The sequence below is a fragment of the Tympanuchus pallidicinctus genome, unplaced genomic scaffold (assembly GCF_026119805.1).
Source record: "Tympanuchus pallidicinctus isolate F22 unplaced genomic scaffold, pur_lepc_1.0 scaffold2, whole genome shotgun sequence".
In the NCBI taxonomy this organism is placed as follows: Eukaryota; Metazoa; Chordata; class Aves; order Galliformes; family Phasianidae; genus Tympanuchus; species Tympanuchus pallidicinctus.
In genome coordinates, this window is record NW_026294721.1 from 53007537 (window position 1) to 53032160 (window position 24624).

At 35.5% G+C, this 24624-nt stretch overlaps 2 protein-coding genes across 3 annotated transcripts in view; one reads left to right on the forward strand and one right to left on the reverse strand.

Annotated features, from left to right (window-relative positions):
• Window positions 1-24624, forward strand: part of SEC24B (SEC24 homolog B, COPII coat complex component) — a 553630-nt gene that overhangs the window by 482476 nt on the left and 46530 nt on the right. The window lies entirely within an intron of this gene.
• GRID2 (glutamate ionotropic receptor delta type subunit 2) overlaps window positions 1-24624 on the reverse strand; it is a 679658-nt gene that overhangs the window by 186945 nt on the left and 468089 nt on the right. For both annotated transcript variants that reach the window (XM_052681767.1, XM_052681768.1), the window contains exons 6-8: window positions 16861-17034; window positions 11668-11829; window positions 4516-4635 (exon numbers count right to left, since the gene is read on the reverse strand). In XM_052681767.1, coding sequence (XP_052537727.1) covers window positions 4516-4635; window positions 11668-11829; window positions 16861-17034 — 456 coding nt within the window. The remainder of the gene's footprint in view (window positions 1-4515; window positions 4636-11667; window positions 11830-16860; window positions 17035-24624) is intronic.

A 24624-nucleotide genomic window follows, 5' to 3' on the forward strand; every position in this document is an offset into this window, starting at 1 on the left:
AATAAGAGAAAAAAGATGCTCCCCCCTCACCCTCCCCCCCCCCCCCAAAAAAAGTTTAACTGTATCAGAAGAGACAGAAATTTCCCCAAGAGAGAAGCCAAATTCTTTTAACTTATGTTGCTTCTTGATGCAAAAGCAAATGTGAAAAAAACTGATATACTGGATAACGAAAAAAAGCCACTACTGCAATCAGTTGTTCTCTGATAGAGTGGAAGAAGTAGTAATCATTTCACTAGAATGAAAACAAAAAATGTAGAAGAACTACATCTTTGAAAAAATATTACAACTATAACATGTTCCATGCAACCCATAATAATAATCTATAAAATAAAAACCTGCAGGAATTGATGCTGCAGGGAAGGTCTCATCAGTCATGCTAGCAAAGGAGAGAGGAACACCAGAGCTGTCAGGCATTATGGCTTCTTCATCCACACACACATGAAATGCTTTGCACTATAGATACCCCTTGGGTTAAGATAACATAACATTTTCTCCTTAAGGTTATTACATGAAAAGCATTTAGGACAGAGCAATGAAATACCACCAAACACTGCAGGCTCAAAAAATCCTGGGCAAGTCAGCCGCTCCACTCAAGTTATCAGTCTTCCTGCTTGCTCTGAGACAAACCCAGGTGATATGAATATAAAGGAAGCCCTGACAAGCACGCTACAGTTGTAGAGAGGGAGACAGACACAGTCTGGCTGGAGGAAACAACAGAACCCATGTCAAGAAGAGGAGGAAGATCCATAGGAAGTAAGTATATGCTAATACGCATAGAAAGGCAGAGCAAAATGCACTATGGTCCCCAATTGCCCATATGTAGTAAGATAGACTGTGGGAAGAGCAAGAAAATCCTATAAATTTCTAGCGGTCTGGCTCAAAGGATGAGCCTGCTCTGAATTTCAAGGAGCACTGGAAGAAACATGAAAACCATTTCGTTTCTGCAGTGCTGTTTTCTACATCACTAAGATATAAAACAGTACTCCTCTGAGCTATGAGCTCCCTTTCATTCATTTGTATGTTGGATGGTTATTCAGAGGAATGGCAGCTTTTACTTCAACAGTACAGATAAAAGTATCACACTGAAATTTAAATGTCAAAGAATACATACTCAAATGTCAAATACCAACAGACAAATGCCAACAGAGAAATGCCAGAAACACTCCCTTGTCTCTCACTGGATATAACTATATCTGCACAAACGCAGGCCATAGCACGATATGTAAAAGCAAGAGTTTTTCCGCAGTTCCTCTGGGACTGAAACACTGCTGGTTTCAATAAAATCAGTATCTGGCAGCAATCTGGTTGCATTACTCCAAGTTTCTGACCCAAGCAATACATACAGCTTAAATGATCCCTGTTCTGCAAGGTGATGAATGGTATTTACAGATGCAACAGTACATCCAAGAGAGGTAAGTAGCGCAAGGAATTTGTATTTCAGTCAAATCCCACTGCTGAATTTGTTAATTCCTCACTAGATGAAAGACCCTTACACAGACTTTCCATGTCAGTGCTCCTGGTGCTTTCCACCTGGAAGTTGGAGGGGGCCTGCAGACAGCTCCTTCTAGGAACACAGTAAAAATTGGCTAGTAAGGACAAGCACATACAATATCTTGATACCTTCTAAACTGTTCACATTTTAGAATGCCAGGATTATTAACCTGTAAGTACATTTCAGAAGTTACTGAATAAATCTGGGACCCAAACAGAGCTGACTGCAAATAAAATTTGGACACTCGAGAAATCTGAGTACTTTTTCAAATGTTGCTCACTTTAAGTAAAATCAATTGATTATTCATTAGGAAAAAAAAAAAATTCTTTGCATACTTGACTTGATGTAAACTTCTGGTCCCAGTGGCTTCAGTGGGCCTTTTGTCAGGATTTCACCATTTATTATCTTCTGCAAAAGTACTTGGAAACATCTTAATTAGGTAAGATGCATTTGTTTAGAAATTTCAGTCACCCTGCTAATTTCAGCTGCTTCCACTGGAGCTGAGAAGTTAAAATGGTTGGGTAGTTCTGTAGAGACCACTAAATACATAAAAAAACTGAAGTGTACTTTAGTTAGTCTTGCTAACAATAATGTATGTCACTCCTGTAACTATTAAATTTTGCTTCCAATACTAGTGGATCATATTCTGTAAAATATAAACTCTAAGATAAAACGCGTGACCTTTTGTCAAAGGAATAAAACCAACATCTGGCATTTCCACCTTAAAGAAATATTTTCTTCTCTATCTCTGATGTAATTGTTTCAGGATCCCCAGTTTATTAGGGTTAGGGCAGACACTGACTATAAATACTACAATTCTTTTAAATTCTTTTACATTCAAAGTAAATAAATAAATGTGAGTAAATAAGTATTCAGTTTGAATTATTGTGACCTTTTTTGAAAGATGTTTTAAGAAACAATTATTACATTCTCACAACGTATACATGACTGTCTTTCTAAAAAAAATTCCTTTCTCTAAAAACTACATCTGAACTCTTTCTAAGGCTTTCTCTGGATCACTGAATGTCATTTAGAAAAAGGTATTGGAACAGATGAAATCAGTTCTGCTCTGGATTTTTTTTTTTAAACTTGCTACAGAACATAATAAAAAACAGAGGGCAGACACTTATAGTGCAATATTCAACAGGAAAATTTTCCAAGAATCTCTTTAAGTAGTTTTTGCAAAACAAAATAAAAATATACATTTTCAATATCTTATTTTTTTAACCTTGATTTTCTTCTGAACAAGGCCTTGTAACACTGAGTTCCATGGTCTAAGGATATTCTGTGCTAAACTCCATTCTCTTTGACCAATTATTTCCTCCTAGAGACAATCAATGTCTCTTTGTCCTTGAGCTAAAATAAAGGGTAAACAAGGAAGTTCCAAAAAGCCTGTTTTGCACTCTCATTACTTTGCAATCTTCTGTGTGACCTTGCTCATTAGTTTCCTCTTTAAACACAAGCTTTGAAGCACTGAAGAAGAGTAAGAAAAACTAGGAAGTCCCTTCATATTTCTGTTTTTGCAAGTTCTTTCCTATGGATCTCTCTCCCTTCTATCTTTTTGTGAAATGAGAGAACACAACTGAATGTTGCACTCAGGCATTCACCTACAGAGGCCTGAAGTCAAAAGGGAACCCAAATCAATCAATTAAATTAAATGAAGTCATATAGATTTGTGTTAGGAAAAACCACTTAGTTGCTCTAAAAAATAAATAGCTCCTAAATGCATAGCATGGAAAATAAATCAAACCCAAATATGTTGAAACAGACCCAATTTGCAGGTGAGGACTCATCCAACATTCTGATTGCCTAAAGGCTTTGTAAAGCATCCTTCCAAACGTTAACAAGATCCAGCCCCATTTAGCTTCTGAAGCATCTGTTGGGATCTCTGCTCAAGGTGACATAGCTGTAGGCACATGTGTGTATTAAGTTATTGACAACAGACGATATAATGGAATAGCACAAGTGGAATAACAATTCTGAAGAAAATCAAAGGAGAAATTCTAGGAGTTTAGAGTCAATTTTAACTTCTTATTTATCTCTCTCTTCTTTCAGAGCACTTATCTTGTTACTGCAGAAGGTATGCAGACAAATGATGTACTTCATCATACGGTGACACTGACACATGGAAGCAGTATACATGTATTAAGATAACTGCTTTGAGACAATCTCTTCAGGTTTCTCACCTATAAAAAACAGCATGATCCAATACACTAAATGAAAAAATTCTGGTATAAACTTTCAACAGGTTTATCTTTGAAGAATGGTTGTTACCGAAAGAGCCTATCTATCTGTCTTCTATTCTCCTAAATGGTATGATGTGCCTTCTGCATCATTCTCCACATCAGATAGAGGTCTGTCTATACAAATTTAAGGATATAGTTTGCAAGCAGAAGTCTGTTCCTTTTGCTGTGCATGTATGCAATTTACCCAAATAATCTAATTTGAAATATTTGATCTTTGTCTGGCAGCTAAGTACCTAACTTGACATGTTTTCTTTAAAATTTTGTAAGTACAGGATGATTTAGTAGAAATTCAAGCAAGGAATTACACAATTTTTGTCTACTTTGCAACAGATATTCTCTTCCTAGCTATGAATTTTATAGCTATGTATGTATAAATTTAAATCACTTGAAAACTGAGACATCTTACTGTAACCATAAGCATAAATCTGTGTGCTCTAAATATCTTCCAACATAAGATCCACTATTTTTGAAATGGGCTGCCAGACCTGCAAAACAACAGCCTTCACTGGCCTTCTGTGACAGCCTACCAGCAGGTTAACATACTCCATATTATGAACAACATTTTGATCAACATGACCAACAGCAGTGCCTCTTTGCAATAATAAAATGGATGGGTATCTATACATTTAAGAATTTTCTACCATTTCTCATTCTTCTCAATAAAATACAACATGTTATCTGCCATCACATATTTTTTTTCTGTCAGGTTGGCACAAAAGAAAGATTAAAAACAACGAAGAAAAAAATAATATTTTGATTGAATATATGTAGCCTCACCTTGCGAATGCCTCTGCCAAGATCTTCTCCATAATTTGTCCCCAAAATTTCAAAGTGAACATTGGGATTCCCCCCATTTTCTGCAAATTCTAGCTCTCCAGTCAAGCCATTCACTCCACCCTATTGGGAAACAAATAAAGAAATAATCCACATATGTATTTTTTCAAAACAAGAACAGAGCGACAACTCAGAAGTAGCCAGTTATGTTTTGTTTTTCAGGGCTATTTGTGTACAACTGACACAGAAGACATGTGCGCATACATGCCATACATACACATATGTGCAATTAACAGAATTAGGATAGTTTCCTAAAGACCACATTTTCCTAGAAATTTTGAGCCCTAAATTGTTATTACGTTACTAAAGCTCTTCACAAATTCAACAATGCTGAAATTCAATACAAGCAGTAGTCTTACTTTTATCGTATTTGCACACCAACATTTGCTCTTTCTCCTGCCAGTAGGACATGAAATTCTAATCTATAAGAAAAACAGTTTCGCAACTAATTTTAGTGGAAGCAAACCTAAAGACAAATATAAAAAAAAAAAAAAAAAAATTGTTTTTTTCAAACTTTTATCACTCAAAACATGCTACAACAGGGTATCAGGCTGAGTTTTGATTTAAATTAGTTGCATTTTGAGATCATATTGATCTGTAGAAGGTATGAGGGATTTGTTTATCTCAGTGTAGTTATTTGGCTGTTTTCCTCCACAAGTCTTCAATACTACTAGAAATACATCAGATAAGCAACAAACAATTTTCATGCTTGCTTCTACTTTGCTTAACATTTTAGGCAGAGGGGTTAAAATACTAAAAAGGAGACAGTGAGCATTTACTATAAAGAATCAGAACTGAGAGGTGATACATATACTGCAGGAATAGTCAGAATATATTCCGGGGTAATTCAACATGGCACACATTTCATCCTTTTATAACAACTGTGATAAAGCGAAACTGTAAAATTCAACAAAGCCATGTGAAATGCCTACAGTGAAAGCCTTCGAAAATTTTCCTGTTTTTTGATAAGGAAAAAATTAGATCTTTGACCTACTTTATTCAAGAAACCTGAACAACATTTTAAGTACGCACATAAAACAATCTGCATCTTTACAAAAACCATACAAAATGCATAGCTCTTCTTCAAAACATAATATGAGTATTTTTCAGTTCTAATCACTTCTCCAGTTAAAGGTTTTAATATGTGAAGTGGAAAAAAAATGGAAAATAAATTATTGCAGAGCAAAATACCAAATCACCTGGCAATTGCTGAGTCATGATTTTAATAGCTCTGTTCTCATATCTTTAATTTTGAGAAAATGCATGTAGGAGTACAGTATTTGCATTGCAGATTAGTGTGACCTGAAAAAATGCGTGTGGTCATCCTTTGGTAAAACATTAACATAATTATCATCAAGGTAATAACTTTAAATCTTTAAGATTAGAGACTTGAACTCTCATGGAAACGTTTTCTGCATATTTCATGAAGCTCCTTTTAAAGTTAAAAACAAAACAAAAAAATCTTTGATGTATACGTATTTTTAACCTTTTCTATAATCTCTACTTTTTGCATGAAATGCCAGAAGGATAAAAACCACCTCTGATTAAGAGTACATCTACATACTCTTCTGCAGAATGCCTTTGTTTCATTCTGCACTAGGCGAGAGCCATAGGGGCAATTTTGATGCACATCACTATGGCTGGTATTACATACAAGACCCTTAACTAACACAGCCAACAGATGCACTACCAGATTTTGAAATGGAATCTCAATCCAAATCATTGTGTAAATTTACTTCCCTTGATTTTTAAATGAGTGCAAATGTTGGAGCAAAATACAAACTGCAAGTCTGTAAGTTATTTTTATCTGTCTGAAACCTGGCAGTAACCATAACAACAAATTATCTCATTCATCTATTTGGTTATCTTCTCATGCTTCAAAGATTTGTCATATACGAGTGTTTTTGATTGTAGTTTTCTTTCCTAGACTGTGCCCACCTGAAAATAGAGCAATATCAACTCAGATTACATGGGAATGTTCCTGGCTTGGGAAGTGAGGGGAAAAAATAAAAAAATAATAAAAAACAATAATAATAAAAAAAGAGTCAGAACAGAGCAGAACCACCCATATAATAAAAAACAATAATGGAATCCGATAGGGAATTTCTTAGAGGTTCTGACACCTTCACCCTACTTGGGACCTGCCTTGTCAGCTCATCAGTGAAGGTCAGACAACCCTATTCCAGATATCTGCTACACTCTGATGTTCCACAAAACCTCTTTATGTTTTACTGCTCATGAGTGAGGGATCGGCGCAGCATGTTGCAGAGTATGAGTTTCAGGACAGTGTTCCCATTTTTCTGCATAGTCTTTCACCCTCTAAAGCCCTTAATTGACTTACTGCAAGTGTTTTATATCCCTCCTCTAATGCATAGTGGAAGGAAATCACAGAGGAAACGACCATCTGCATGACAGCTACCGATCCAGTAACTTCCTGATGAGATTTTTTCAAGTTATGTCAGCATTAATTAAGACAATGGGTAAGAGTCAAATTTTTCGTTCCATTTAACTTGTAGAAACAATGCTATTTGGGAAAAAGAAAAAGACAGATTTATTATCTACTCTAAAATTCCTCTAAGGTTCAGCCACAACCATGCAATTTCCTGACACGTTTAAAATTGAAGAATGAAATGTCAGTTGTTAGAACAAAAATGTTTTACTTATGTTTCTGATTACTGCTCTGGGCTTTGCAGAGCTACTATAAAGCTTGGTAATATAGTGAAAGCCTACTTGAGTCCTGTCTAGACTGGCAAGATAAACTACAGTTTATATACGCTTAAGCACTGTTATACTGCAAGGAAGTCCCTGAAGAAAGTATTATTTACCCAACGGCCAGGACTTCACATGGGAATGCCAACTTACCAGTCATTAGTTTTAAAGTATATCACTTTGCTATTCAAATTATTGTTATGCTCAGACATGGCATATTTTGCAAATAAGAAAAAGAAAAAACAAACAAAGAACAAAAACTCCTTGTGGCTGTTGGTAGCAAAAATGCTGTAAGCCTCAAATATAATTTTGTACTGTAATTTTGAAGAAATTTGTTGTTTAAAAAATTGCTGAGTCCACAATCAACGACATTGTTTTCAGGTGCCTGCAAAGACAAGCTAAGCTACTATCTGAACAAAAGTTTGGCATCTTTTTTTTTCACATCATTACTGAACATCACTGACATATTTGAGACCAGTTAACAATTCCTGTCCATGATTCATGAAATAGCACAAGTTACAGTCCATTTGCCTCAAAGGAATATTCTCTATGCTGCTGCTAGCACTAAAAATTTGTTGTTTGTCAGTAAGCTAAACAAATGTGACTGGGAAGAGATCAGACGAAGAGATGAGAGGAGAGATATATGCATTAACTTGACAACTTTTTCTGAGTTGATTCTCCATGTAATCCTACTTACATTTATTTTCAGTCACTAGTTTTATGCTATTCTGGAAGATTAATTTTTCCAACAGTAGAATTATTTTCTAGTAATAATTATTACTCTCACTGTGAAATAGCTTTACTGACAAATATACAACGTGACATGTGTTTTGGGATAGTTCCTATTAGAGAAGTGAATTTATATATAATTGCAAGAGCTAGCCAAATTCATTAGTTGGATTGTATTTCCTGATGAACCTAATTATTTATTCAGTTCCATAATGCAAAGAAACAGATATTAGATCTTTTTTCATTAATTTTATTGGCCTTAAAATGGTTTTTAGACTTTATTCAATCAGTTGAATTCACACAGTAATCGAGCTTTTGGACTTTTTTTTTTGTAGAAATAGTGACCCAGGTATCCAGTGTTCAACAATAAAAATCACTCAACAGGGAAAGATTCAGGGAGCCATTCTGTTATTTCAAGAAATTTCTGAAACTCTTTAAACCCCCCTTGTTCTCTGCTCTTCCATATTAGATCATTAATCATAAAGAAACTATTTTCTCTATTTACTGTCAGATTTCTGCTATTTTTAGCAAGTGGTGCTGAAGGTAAATCAGCATCCCTTTCTTTTACCTTCCTCAGTGTGTAGCTTACACAGATTTCCCATTTCTTTTCCTATTTTTCCCTCCAGAAATCAGAGGGACATGCCCCTTGGCAACTAAAATGCTGCCAGATAATGCCGTTTCTTGATCTCTGACTCTAGAAGACAGATTTTCTTCCAGAAAATCTTCCTCAATAATTCATTTTTCTGCTTTCTTAGAGGGAAGGAAGAGCTCAGCTGTGACCAGCAGTAGATGGCAACATCACCTCCACTTGCTGCTGAGAACAGGAGAACAGCTACTTCACTGCTAGCCCTTTTCTAGGGGAGGCAGGCTGGAATTAGTCATCAGTTCCTTAAATGTTTCCCCACCACCACCGTGCTTGACTACAATGCAACACCATCGAAATCAAAAGGGGTTGAGGGGCAGGATGGGGAAGACTGCAATTCCAGCTACTTCATACAGATTGTTCTGAAGGCACAGTTAAAACTGTGCAGAGACTCTTAAGAATGTACATTTTATCTTTGCTCTGAGCTATAGCAATATCTTCTTATTCCAGCATATGCTATATTCTTGAAACAACGGTGATTTCAAAATGAAAATTCAGAACCTTTCATTCTGAAACAGTTTAAATGACATCTGGCCATTTTTTCCCCCCATTTTCTGTCAAGATTAAAATGAATGGTATGTTTATGAGAAACACTTATTTCACTTGTTTCCAGTTCCACAAGGCCAGGAGGGAAAAAAAAATTGACGAAAAAAACAAGATTAAAAATGGAAGGATTCTCAAGCAGAGAGATTAAATGTTTTTTATTTTACCTTTCACTACTTTTTTTTCTGTCACTTCATCACTGTCAGTGTTTTCATTTCAAAATAAGCAACTGTGATTTCAAGGTTCTACATAAGCACGTCAGCGAATTCAAAGAGAAAGTACATCACAAAACAGAAACAGGACTCTAGCACTTAGCAGCAATCTTTAGCTCTCTGGTAAAGATGCATAAACATTGGAAATTTCTGTCTGTAACTGTAGGTTTCATTTTGGTTCTGAATTTTATCACGTTGCTTCCAGAAATTCATCTCAGCACAGTGCGGTGTGTAAGAAGTACTTTGGTTTTTCATTTACACCTGTAAAATGGCTTACTATCAAAGCCATCTCATTCAAATAGCAGAGAAATCCAAAGGAAACAGGAAATACGCCTAGTTACCTGCACATGTCAAGAATTTTCATGACTTTCAGTTCATTTTCTAGCAAGCTAACCACATCTCTGGATCTCTACTTGCTACTGCTTTTTGTGTTTCTTTCATATTTTACTGACCATTTCTATTCGCATTTTCTGTCAAACTGATCTTCAAGATGGTCCCAGGAGGAGTTTATTTTATTCATCACATAATTTTAGGGAGGTGGGAATTTGAAAAGGATAAACTGGATGTGCTAGAAAGGGCAGTGTAGCAAAAATGGAATACACACTGTCTGTCTGAGGTGCAAAAAGATGCAGTGGTGGTCAGACACAGTATGAAGGACATTTATATAGGACAAGAAAATCAGTCTCACATCCACAAATGTCACAAGAAAGCAAATAACTGTAAATGCAAAAAGTCAGCAGTCCTTTTATTGGTTTTCATTTCAAAAGCAAATTCAGAGTTGCCAGCAGGGCTATCAGAGTTTTCCTAAACCCTAAGTCAGATAGTAAAATCTAATTCTAATATGCAAGTGAGTATTTTGACTTTTGTGGTTCAGGCTTTCTATTAGAATTTGAATAAGTAGGAACACGTTTATTAATGAAAAAGTGCACCATAATATTTACAAAGTGCATACTGATAATGAAAATTCCAGAGTTAGCCTTGCTTGAAAAGTAGCTTAAAATACATGAGACTTCCAAGCATGGATTTGAAAATTCCCTGCAATACTACTTCAGACCCACTTAAAGCCAAAACCTGCCTTTCTTCTGGATTATCTTTGCAGTCTCATGACTTTCTATTAGAATGGAAACTGAGGACAGCCAATGAAGAAAGCCTTGAACTGTTATTTGGGAGCTATTATGAATTGAATTTGGGACTGGGGAAAAAAAAAAAAACAACAACACAAAAAACAACCAACAAAAAACAGCATTTAAAGGAGCCTTATGTTTTGCCTGCATCATCGTAATTTCTAGTGTAGTTAAAGACTTAATACAGAGCAGCAACTTCTTGAAATAACATTATATTTTAAATTATTTTTATCTCCTTTTAGGGAAAGCCATAAATAAAGAACATATCTTTCTTTCTTTCTTTCTTTCTTTTTTTTTTTTTTTTACTGTCCTGTATTTTTTTGTCTTTACAATGGAGGTACTGACAGCACTTTAAATGTAAATATACATTACCAGAAAGTACATGCAGCCAAACGAAAAGGCAGTTTTATTAAAGACATCAATAACATGAGAAGGCTGAATAGAATGCCTTACAGAGAAAGGTAAATGAAGAACCCATGCATATTTTGACTAAATTATCACCATGAAGGCTGTGAAATTGCCTCTTAAAGATGTGGGTCTTTAAATATCACGATAAGAAGGTATAAGTAGGAAAAATATATTTCAAGCTGAAGAACAGTAAATGAGTTTTGGGAAGGAACATTATTTAGGTATGAAGTAATAGTCACAGAGAAGTAGCGAGAGCTTAACACTGGATAAAGCATAGTCTAGTCTATTGTAAGAAAATGTTCTTTAATAACATGATGTATACTAGATGACTTCAGACTTCTTACTTTCATTTATATTATTCCACTATATTAATTTCAATAGCAGTGCAACAACAAATTCCACAGAACATCAATTGAGTCTAATTGTCAATTTTTTTTCTGCCATAAACAGTAAATCTAGTACATTTTTCAGCTTTACCTTCTACTCAGCAATACTTTCTTCAATGGGGTTTTAGTCTCTAGTAGTGTTTGGTACTTTTGGTGGAAAAAACAATATACAAGTATGACACAAAAAAGATAAAGAGTTTTCATTCAGATATTGAGATCATATAAAAACTTTTGCTCTGATAAGACACCACTGTACTGAACAAGAATAGTACACATCTGAGAAGTAATTACCAATGCAGGTATTTAAGAAATCAGTGATGAAGAAGTACAGAAAAAGGTACCTTCTTGATGGTTTCCAACATGGATCGTCCTCCTTGCCAGGGCTTTGAGTTCTTCCTAATGCAGGTCAGGCTGGCCATGCTGTGCCACTTCCTATCCTCTAGCTTCTTATGAAAGGCATTTGCCAGCAGAAGGACAGTGTCATATATGTACAGATTAGAAATCTGTAAAAACACAAAAAATGGAGTAACAGCATATTACTTGTATCTCCTGACAGCGGCCAGAATTTGTCATTTATTTTGCCTCACCTATAATCCCTTGGTAATTAAATGACTTATTTGGTATTAAGAAGAAACCACAAGAATAAAAACATCCCCTCTTTGGCTCTGGTAGAAACAGCGGCTGCGGGCTGTAATGCTACAATTGATTTGCAGCAACTATTACACACATGAAGTACAAATAGTCCAATTGCTCTTACAGCTCCACAAGAAGGATTAAAAGCCCTACTTGTGAGAATCAGCATACTTCTTTCACCCAGATGCCTAGAACTTTCAGTTTTTCCATTGTTAGACATTTTGAACATCATCAAATTCTTTTTAAGGCTGTCTGTTCTTTCAAAAAGCAGCCACTGTGAAAAATTAAAAAATAAATCATTCTAGGATTTTTTTTCTTTTTTCTTATTTTTTTCTTCAGGCAACCATGGTGGAGGCAATTTATTGTACAAAATCTGACCCAGTGAAATCTTTCCACTGTGTACTATTGCCCACTGGTTGTGAAGTTTACAGCATTTTCTGTAAGGGCATTTGGCAATGGCTATTAATTCCTTGCAATACCAAAAAAACTCCCAGACATCAGTGCTCCTGAACGCAAGTGCTCAGTAAGAGACAACATTCAGAATTGAGAAGGACCTGGGAGAATACTATTTGTAAATAATCTGTTGGTCATTTGAAGCCATAGGGCCTCCTGCAGTGATTGAGGGAAGCTCTGTTTCCTCAGCTGTACTGCCACTGGAGCTATAGAGCATTTCTAATCCCTGAAAACAAATTAGCCATCAGCAATTTCATAACTGAGCCACAGTTGCTGATATATATTTATTTATTTTTTCTCCATCAGATATGCCAAAATACATTTTCTAGAATTGTGAAATAGGACGACTGCTCTGAGTGAAGGTCTCCCTGTATAGCAGTTCTGCTCAAAGCCTTTAAGGATCCTTACAACAGGAAATTCTTACACTTTGTGGAGAATACACTTACTCTGCTTCTTGAAAATATCAAAAGATTGGGAATGTCTCACAGCTATTAGTAGTGGATTTATGCCAAGGAAACACAATAATGCTGAAGATTTGAGACACTGCTTGGCAAATTGCCTTAAAACAGAGAAAAAAAAAAAAAAAAAAGACCTCTCTTCCTGTGCAACCCAATCCATATACTTTTTTTTTTGTTTGTTTTAATGTTATTTATTTTCTCATCTATATGTTAACTTTGCCTGTGTCATTTGCAATCTGTTCTGTACAGTTTTCACAACAAGGTTTTACGACAGATTGTTCCCTGGCCTAGCATCAAGGAAGGAGGCAATCAGCCTCCACACCCTGCCAGAATTTCCTGGGTCAATTTTTTGCTTCAGTATGTCTTACTGAAGGAGATCTAATGATCTGCTATTTTTCCTCCCAACAAACTCCCAAGATTCCCTATTGCCTTTTCAACTCTATGCCGTTAGATTCAGAAATGCACAGATCTTGTGATCTTTATACATACATATACATCTTTTTCTTTAAATGACAGTAATATTTCACTCTATTTGGCTCTTCACTCTTATTCGAACTCCTTCCATAATATCAATGGTTCTGACAATTTCCATTTCAGTATTCACACAGGAATTAATATGCTTCTCTGCAGATGATAGGCTAGGCATCACTGTGCATGACAAGATTAGAAGCATGGACTGAGGATCTGGGTTTAGATTGAGTATTTTTAAAATAACTTGGATGATTTATCTATTTATTCCCTAAAACTATAAAATATTCAAAGCCTTTCAGTTAAATCCATATTTCCCCAAAGAAAACATCACTAAGGGGACTTTTGTTTTAGAGGGAGAAAAAGGAATTACTGCTATGCTATGAGACATATTTATTTCAAATATGCCTTCACCAAAGGAAAAAAAAAAACAAAAACAAAACATCTCTAGAGAGAACAGGCAATAAGCTTGCTAACATGACTAAACTGGTAAATGAAGGGCTACAGATGCCAAGTCATCATTTCCCAAGAAAATGACATTGCTTTCAAGGTAGTTTTCAGAACCTAGTATCATGGGAATGGAAGACTGTTTTCACAGTTCATGAGAAAGGATGCACTTACTAATCCAAGAGAAAGATAGTTAGTCCTTCATCAAGTATTAATAGGGCTCAAGGGTACAGAGATCAGCAATTATTAAGCATTGTTATTCTTTTACTAATAGTACAGCTTAACATTTACAGCAATCAATCACTGATAATATAATGATAAAGACACTACAATTAATTTCTGGATCTCAAAATCACTCTTCCATTCCACTGCCAGACTATACTTCATTAGTAACTGTATTGACACACACACAGTGGGGCTGCAATTTAAAGTCACTTTACATTTTTATTCAATTCCATGTATATTTACCAGGACAATTAATTCATTGCTTGGTATCCATTACTGATACTTAATCTGCTCCGAGTCTCTCAGACTAATGTCTGGACACTTGCATTACCACGCCATATGCAATTTGGTTAACCTCCCGTTGATGTAATTCAGAAACCAGATATGAATTTTTGTTCCAAACAACAGGAAAAAAATCCACATTTCTTTAGCAATCAGACTAAGTGATTTATCTGGATTAACTACACTTATTTTATTTATCTTTTGACTGTTGAACAGGGCTTTTAGACAAAATTATGATAGTGAACTTTGCAAACTTCTTGTGCTTTCTGAGGCTTACAAAGCAACATAAATTTATAGAAAGTGCCATTATGAGTAGGACAATCACAAAGACACAATGAGAGACCTTTACCATGATCTTTTTCAGTGTTTTAATTAAGGTGCTGAACTAAATTAATTATTCACACAGCCTTTAGGGGGAGTATTTTAGGGGGGGGGGGAGGGGGGAGGGAAGGGGAAAGAAAAAAATCTCCCTTCATGATTTCCAGAGAATATTTCTGATTAGTCACAGTTCAGTGGCATAAGAAAAGCATTAGAATTTCAATTTATAAACTGTTCCAAACTTCCCACTGGAATAGAAATTAATTTATAATATTGCTGGGGAGAACAAAGAAACACCTAACAAATCCGAAAGCTATTTGATTCTGTGCATCATAAGAAGACACAGGGGATACTTCCTTTCACTGTTTATCATTGTTTCACTTGGCTATTAATGAAGGACAGCCATCTTGGGGAAAGCAAGAACATAGAAACGGAACTGTGCAAACGTTTAAGTCAAACTTCCGTAATTCCGTTGAACAGAAATTTAATGAAGGCTTCAAAGGAAGATTACAGCTATCACAGAGCTATGGCCTATTCTTGATCAAGAAGAATAGCTTAAGGTGTAATACAATCCCACCTAACACATTAAAGAGAATTTACCAATGTGAAGAAAACAAATTTTTGATTTGTAGAGCTTTTCTAGAATAAGTTCATTGTTGTGAGGAAATAAAAGTTAAGCTGAAGTGAGCAACAAACAAAACATGAAGTTTCTTATTATTACGGAATGGCCTGGGTTGAAAAGGACTGCTAAGATCATCCAGTTTCAACCCCCCTGCTATGTGCAGGGTCACTAAGCACTAGACCAGACTGCCAGACTGGATGTGGCTCTAGGCCTTGAATGCCTCCAGGGATGGGGCATCCACAACTTCCTTAAGCAACCTGTTCCAGTGTGAAACCACCCTCTGAGTGAAAAACTTCTTCCTAACATCTAACCCAAACCTCTCCTGTCTCAGTTTAAAGCCATTCCCCCTTGACCTATCACTATCCTCCCATGTAAACTGTCGTTCCCCTACCTGTTTATATGCTCCCTTCAAGTACTGGAAGGATTATTAACAGAATTCCTGTTTTCTGCATTGCTCTAATAAGTAACTTAGTTCATGAAAACTGCTCCTTGTGATCACTAGTGGCTGTATGTAATTATCTCCTCACTTTCTATGTATGATCCATGGACTTCCAAACATTTTCCCTAGGACCATGCAGCCACAACAGAATGACACAGACTTTAAAGACTTTATACAGCTCCTAAATAGCTTCTGCTGATATTCTGTGCATCAATTGAACTTGCACAGGCCAGTTTATTTTAAAACTACTAATAAGACCACTGTACAGTATACTATGACCTTTTCATATCATCAATAGGTGTTTATTGGCTATTTTGTGAGCAATTAATGAGAAAATGGCTTTCATTGCTAACCTGAAACATGGCGAGACTGGTCATTCTTTCTTCCCCCTTAACATCCTAAAGTGAATTTAGGCAAGTTAAAACTTGACTTTAAAATTTCCTACTTCTTTTCCATTCTTTCACTCCCTTCCTTTTGGCACCACAACTTTTCTCTCTGCTGCTAAGTCAGGTATGCTCCTCCTGCACCAGTGCCAATATAGTCATCTTTCCGTAAGTTCACACAGGACTTGACAAAATAAATAAACAGATATTTTAAGCCAGTTTCACATTTCTTATTTGCCATAGCTTTGTAATGACAAAGTGTAATCGGACATATGAAAGAGAGGGAGGGAGAGAGGACTTGCTCACAATTGTGATCTTGCTGATAAGAAGGCTCTTACAATTTACAGAACTATAACTTATAATTACAACCACAGAATCACTGATAGGATTTGTAATTGACAGCTACAAAATAAAGGCCTTTTAGGAACACAAACACATACTGAGGTACCTCCACAAAAATAGTTAAAACAGATGATATGGAGTGTCCCCAGTAAAGGCTTTTCTATTGGCAAGAAGTTTGAGTTTGAGAGCAGGGTAGCAAAATTACTATGCTGCCTGGAGATCAGGTGACTTTCTTTAATTTTTAATTTTTATTTCATTTTTATTTTTACTTCTGGAGTGCATGAGTTTTTGTCCATCCGAACTGTTGCTTATTCCCACCCAACGACTTTCCTCAGTCACCATTAAACTGCATGACAGAAAAGACATGAAAAATAAACATTAAATTAACTAAGCCTCTGGGGAAAAACCTTGAAGTTATCTACAAAGACAGTTCCCAGGTGGGGATATAGCAGTATGTAAACTACCTCCATGCTTTGGGAGAAAGGGTCCTTTGGATCACACAGTGATGAAGATATTCTGTGGTTGCCACGGAAACAGCGCTGACTTATGTTTTGAGGGACAGGAAATGTCTGTCGAATAATTGTTAACCTTCCAATTGACCTTCTCACCAGTTCTTGCACGTCCAAATCACTGATTTCCTGGAAGACAAGGCAAGGAAAACAATATGCATAAAAGTTAAAATACAGACATTTTACTAGCACATCATAAATGAAAAATAAACTGAGAGCATCAAGAGATGTGTGACTGTTATAAGGCCAGTGCCGAGCTCAGCCATAGCCTCATGAAGAACGTACAAAAGAAGAACACAGCTCATTAAGAGAACTGACTACCACTCTTTCAACAACTGCAAAAATTGTTGTAAAATATACCGCGCCCACACCTCACAGAATCTCTGTAGATGTAATTGGGCTTAGTTGTTTCATTTTGGGTTTCCTCTTCCTATCCTTTTGCCTCTGATCTTTTACTTAAAAGTGTTTCACAGCATTCTTAGTAGATAATGTATAAATCAGTAGGAAGTCATAGCATGATGTATTTTTAAGAGTAGGATTAGTTAGGCTCTGTGAAGGTACTGACAATTATTCAGTTCTTAAGTGTATATTTCCTAGAAAAAGAATGTCAAGAATGTGCAAGTTTTTGAACTAATTTGCCCACATTCATATGTGAAACATTAAGCTTGAAAGATTAACTTTAAGGCAGGTTAAGGAAATCAGAAGAACAATCCTGTATACAGTATGAATTCCTGCAGCTTGATAACATAGTATTTTACACCACTGAAAAATGTGGCCCTGAGGAAATGCAGGGACAGGCAGGGCTCAGGGACAACCACAGCTGGCTCCAGCCCACACATAAAATCCTAGTATTTAGATAAACACAGGCTGTTTCTAAGGACTGAAATAACTTAGCTGGCAATTTTCAAGGCAATCCTATGTCTATTTTTTTTTTTCTGCAAAGCAGGAGTAATAATCTATAAAACTGCTCAGCCTTCAAAGTAAAACTATTTCCCATCATACTGAATTGTTTGTCCATAATCTACCTTAATATCAGAGGCTGATGCCCCAAAATGTTCCAGATATTTAAACTTGGGAGATTCAACCCAATAAGTGGAAGTTCTAGAGTTGCTCCCATTAACAGCCTTCATTTAAAATACCTTTGCATACAGCCACAGCGTACTGAATGTTTGATTCTCAATTTCATATTTTTAGCTTTTAACTTTTGAAACAATTTAAGTTTTCTGCTCTGTTATGCCTATAACGAATCACTATAGTCATTCCTGCCTCTAAAGTTCTAATGCATGCTCATTTCTTAGAAGAAACCAGGAGACAGATTCTAAAGTGAATTTTCTTTATTGAGAAAAGATGGCCAAGGTTTTTAAAAACACATCTCTTCAAAAGTTAAGATAACTATTCTGGCACTTATTGATGTATTTTCTGGGGCTTAAGTTAATGCTCTTTAAATGAATTAGTTTGAAAGAACAGGTTTGGGCATACTGAGATTAACTTGTTTTCTTTAAAGCTTGGAAGAAAAACAAACGAGATGTAAATTTTAACTTCAGCTCTCTTGACTACAATATAAATATTTTATTCATTTTCACAGATTGTCATAGTTTTTGAATTCATCTGTTATTAATGTTCCTTATGAAATATAGATTTTCCTGCAAACAAAAATAACACATGGTATCAGCTGTGTCCACTGTAATATCTTCCATTTCTGGTCGATTAATCCTTAATGTACCATAGTTAATGATTTCTCTCAGCTTAAGATGCTGTCCTTTCACTTAGTTTGTATCATTTTGCTGGCTGTGAGGTTAAAAAAAATGCTGTTTTAGCAAAGAGCATGCAATTTTTTAAAATATTTTCCAATAATCATAAATAAGAATTCAAGAATCTTATCTAGATTTTAAAATATGTCCTTTCTAGAAGCATTTACAAATTTAGTCTGGTTTCATTACACATCTGTAATAGCAAGACTCTTAGAACAGTTTTAACAACATTAAAAAAAAAAAGATTTCTGAATAGCAATTCTATAGTGCTAAATAATACTTCAGAAAAGATTTTGACTTTCATCTGGTTAAACATTCATCTTTTCTCTCTTAAAAGAGTAATTTTTTTTAATATGTAATCAGCATTTTCGTGCATTTTAATTAGAAAGTTCTCACTTTAAGCTTTAGGTTCTTATATTTTTATACAACACCTGGGAACTAATAGCATAATCCACACAGCAAAGAGATTTTCTTGTGGTACTAAGGAAATATAGGCATCAATAGAATAACAACTATCATTTTAAATGCTGTGAGTTCTACTGATTATATCACAAATTCAGATTTTAGGTTAACTGGAAAGCAATCCCATACAAACCCAGACTCAACTTCTGCCATTTGCTATGTATTTCTTTGCAATTTCTTAAAATTTGGCACTAGCTGAGTGATGAGCCTTTTATATAATGACTCTTCAATATCATCTCTCATTTGTGAATTTTGGATCTGACTTAAGAAAACTATATAAAGTAACTATTGTATGAGAGGAAACAATTTCCATTTGCACTTCAAAGTAGGATACAGTATAATGATAGAAGGATGGCAGATGATCTGTTATACAAGCACAAAATGTCAAAAAAAAAATTACAAAGTTGGCCAAGTTGAACTGAGTTGACACCTGTATAAATTTAGGCTTGGTTCTGTGGGCTTTTCTAGAAAAATCCAAAGCCCAAGATAAAGTTTCGAACCTTTCTTTGAATGTCTGAACTCAGAATAAGGAGAGACTGCCCTTTTCCAAACTGAACATGAATAGAAATTAGATGACCATTTCATCCTATTACACAAGTTAGTAAAGAAAAGTCTGCAATTTAGAATGCACAGGTATGCACAGATGGAAAAAACTGAAGTGAGAGGATCATCTCAATGTATCAGGAAAATATTCCAGTAAGAAGCAAGACCATATACTGGTCACCTGGAGATCAAGCTGAACGGCTGTGTATACTATTTTGAGATGAGAAATTTAAATACAGAATTACTGTTTATCATAGAGTCACTGAAAAACATGGAAGGAAATAATTTATCCAGTAATGAGACCTAAATAAAGGCAGAAAAAGATCTTACAAGATTTATTGTGGAGGCATCTTAACTTTCAGTCAAGATGTTTCCAGATTTTCATACATTTAACATGCCCTATTTTCCAGAAGCTACTTCTAACAGAAGGTTCTCAATGCATCTTTTGTGACACTCAGAGAAGTGATTATTTCTTCCACCTCTGCAAGCTGGCTGAAGTGAGTTTAGGCAGGAGTCACAGCATGATAAGATGGCCACTGTCCTTTGAGGTCTCTGAGCTACCAACTACTCTTGCCTGGCAGGAGCACAGATGACCAAACAGCTATGTGTGCTATACCCTCTCTGTATTCCTCAACGCTTCCCAAAGAGGAGAAATTGGTGGAAAGGTATAACTAGACGAAACTCCAAGACAAGTTAAGGGAGATCCAGACCTACATAAGCACTTGCCCTATTACTTGCCCCTGGGTTTCTTAAATTCTGGACAGGATGAAGAAAAAGCAGGCAGATAAGATGGAGGAAAAAGGCAAAGGAAAGTATCATATTTGGTTTTAGCTTTCACAGAGAAATAAGAAAACAAAGAGTATGTGGAGAAAGCAGGGCCAACCAGTCCCACATGGAGAGGAACTCTATGCATTGGCTCTAACCTGCCTGAACAAAAGACATGGTAGTGCAGCCGTCCTCATGACAAGGCAGTTTTTCAAAAGGGGTGGCATTTAATGCTTGACCTGCTGTCACGATTGAAAAATGTAAAGGTTGAAACAAACCTCTAACACTACTGTTAGTCAATTACACACATTCAAATGTAAAATCATGTGAGCTCTTGGAATTTAACTATTATTTAGGGATCTGATTTGGTTGAATATTTTAAGCTGCTCAAGCTTAAAATGCTTTATACTTTTCTTTATGGGCCAAAACACCATAGGACAAGATGAATGCATCAGTCAAGGAGCAGCCCATTCCAAGGGAAAACATATATTCATCTGAAAGCAGGTTTTGAACACAACTCTGAGGGTTTTTCCAGATCTCTCCTGTGTCATTACAGGTAAACCTATCACTATATCTTTTCCCATAAACTCTCCCATACTTCTTCCTGAAGGAGTTCTTTCATACTCTGATGCTTCTGGTAATTCCAAATCTTAATTTTTCTCTTACTTGATTCACGGAACTTTTGAACTAATTTACTTGTGTGACAAACTTGTCCTCTCTAGCCTTTAAGAAGGATATATTTATTCACACTTGATATATAAACAGAGAGCACATATCCTTTCAGTCTTTGTTTTCATAGGCTACCTGGCCGACTCTTCTTACAAAAATGAGCTTTTCTGTGCATTTGTTCCAGTTTTACTTTAACTCTTGTTGGTCACAGTTGTGCATATTGTCGTAGATAGAAATCTATCAATACTTTTTAGTGGCTTTACTATTTCTACCTTCTCTATGGTTACTGTAAACATTGTAAAATGTTTCAGACTCTCCTAGAGTAAATAATAATAGTGGAGAACTGGTGGCAGCCTTGAGCATAGTAAGATGCCCTTGAATGCTTTAACAAAGTAAAATGCTTGAGACAGAAATTGATTTTAATTTTAAAAAGAAACATTAATTAAAAAAGAGCATAAAGAAATCATTCTGCAAGTGTCCCTTCTTCAGGCCCACTAAATAAAATTTGTTTTACTGTGCAGTAGTGATTTAGTAGTTGTAAGGAAATATTTTACTACCCTGGGATTTTTAAGGTTACAATTACTACTGTGCAGAAGAAAGCAAAAAAAAAGCAGAGAGAAAAACAGAAAGGGAGAGCGCAAAATCAGTTTTCATATCTTTCTTAAAAGCATATTTGATCATGACTACATTCAAATCTATGACTCTCACAAATTTTAAGTACAGAATTGTACCATCTGCTTTCAAGCCCCGAAGAAAGAGAAATACTTATTTGGAGAGTGGTTCTTCAACAGAATCCAATGATCAGGCAGAAGAGATTTGTGTTATTTGTAAAGGACTAATAAGATGTATTATGCTTTTGCAAATTATTTCATTTTATAGAAACAACATTCGTCCTCCCACACATGCATTTCCATTTTGATACAGTTTCCAAGCAATTTTTCTGTATTACCTAAAATAGCACCTAATGTGACAATAAAAATTAAGGAATTCTTTCAAGGCATTATTATATTTAAAGCAAGCAACTAAAATAACAGATGTTGCCTCAAAAACCCAGGCAGATTCACGATCACAGAACTGAAGGTGGTATTTCCTACCATATTATTACACTCAGTAAGCACACCGTAATCGCTTAGTGCAGTCATGGAAAGAAATACAGCTTATTGTGGTACCTTACTGCAAGGAAATATTTGTCACATATGGATTTTGACAAACAATGGATTTTCACTGTATTTTAAATTATCTTAAATTTTCTTATCAGGTGCAAGAGAAGCACTGTTGTAGTTAATAACTGTAAGTGATCTATCTAATAGAGGCACACAACCATGGATGTGTGTAAGTTCACTATTGAAGATTTGTGTTGCAGAAAAACAGGCAGAGCTCTCAGATCACTTCACAGTCACATGGAAGTACTACAGTCATCAATAGTTAAAGGACAATCATATCAAATGGATTAGTTTTGGATGTCAAGCCAGCAATTTTATGTACTGAAGTTCTGGATATTACTCAACTTCTACTGAAGTAGTGGTGTTGTGATCTTAATACTGAACTTGCAAAATGTTGCAATAAATAAGTAATATTATGTCACATTCATCAGTCAGGAAATATTTCTATTTCTATTTAATTTGAACATAGTGTTACAAACTAAAAGAAGAATAGGGCAAAACATTTTTTCGTTTCAGTTTGTATCATTATCTGCAAACTTTATTACTAATCTGATGTTTACATCCACAAAATATTGAACATTTTGAAATCATTGAAATCATACAGATCCACACGGATCACTGAGTTCAATTCTTAGAGTCAACAAACAGAGCTTGACAGTAAATTGCTTCAGTGGGGATATGAATTTAGGTCCAGAAGAAGATTAAGCTGAGATAGCTGAAGAGTTAACTTTGCATGGTGTTAAATGTGTTCTTGTCCTCCACAGATGACAGCAGGGATGACTGAATGGAATACAAAAAAGATTTTAATGACTATGTTTTTATAGCATGGCTAGTTTGAATGAACTTAATTTCAGCTTCCACCATTTCGCATAGAAGAGTATAAAGCATCGAAAGGGTGGTGCATGTTTCTGCATACATCATTCAGCACTACTAGCTGTGGAAAGGAATAGTTTTGGAACAGAGAAGACAGTTTAAAGTGGTAACTACTTCAATTGCTGTGCTGTTTAATCCACTCCTATGTACAGTCAACAATGCTCAGAAAGCAAAATTTCTTCCATAAAGACACTAATTTTTGAATACAGAACATAAAGAAAGTATGTGTAATAGGAATGGTTCTTGGTTTTCTTTTCGGTTTTTAGAGTGGAGGAGTGGACATATAAAAAAAGAAAGTACCTATTCCCAGTCTGTCTGGAAACGTTATTGATACTGATGCATACACCTGTCTTCTACTGATAGAGACTTTGTTCATATCTTTTTGAAAAATAGTAACTCTTAACTCAGAAGAGTACACATCAACTCCACTTCAATATTCCACTGATGACAAATAATTTCCAGTTTAATCTGGCAGAAAAGGAAATGTCTGTGTGCAGTTCATGTGACCTTCTGTAGCTTAGAGTTGGGTTCTGAGCCAGAGAGACCCACCCCATTCAGTGCTGAAGAACAAGGAAAATTACTGGTCAGGGGAAATGCAGGGCCCAAAGCAATAATTTCTGCAGAACCTCGGTTGTCTTCACAGCACTTAATGAGGCATAATTCTCTCCACAGAATGTTGACTAAAAGTTCGCTCTTTTAAAGGAGAAAGACAAAGTATGCTCTCACTGCAAAAAGCTGAAACTTATTATTACCTTGAAAAAAAAGCTTTGAAAGCTTTTAGACTACTAGTGAAAAACTAGTAGCAAAATATGAAAACAGAAGAGCACAGTAAATCCAGAGTAGATCTAGAATTCATATGCAATTTCTCCAAGCTATCTTTAGTTTTAAGAATATGCAGGAGATGTACAATTTACACACTGGGTAGCGTTATCTCCTCAGGGAATTCAGCCATTCTGGACTTAAATTGCTTTTCAGAAAACAAAAGACAAAGTGAATGCCTTCAAATCTAGCACAACTGCACTTTCCAAAGTTTTCATATGCAAAGCTACTTCAAGCTGACTTGCCATATTTTAGCTGACAAGCATTCATAGCAGAACCTATTTCACAGTTTAAAATTAGGAGCTCCTTTTTTCTTTTATTTTCCTTCAGGAACTTTGATATATGACCTGGTTCAGGAGTCCACCAAAAAGTCTTCTAATGATATCTATGGTTTTGGGTACCAACCATTACTGAATTCTAGATGAATATTTACAGGAAAGGGAAAGATGGGATTACTAATTTCTTTTTTTAAATAAGAAAAGTAAATAAAATATGAATGAAACAAAAGCACTTCAGTACAAAGATCCATTATGAATGAGAAATGATCTTAAGGAAATCCTCTAAAATTGTCAGTTCAAGTACTTGGTAGGAAAATTTTTTTGTTCAGTTTATTTTTCATTTATTCATTTAAGCATTTCTGTTTAAAATAGGCAAGAACGAAATGGCAAAACCGA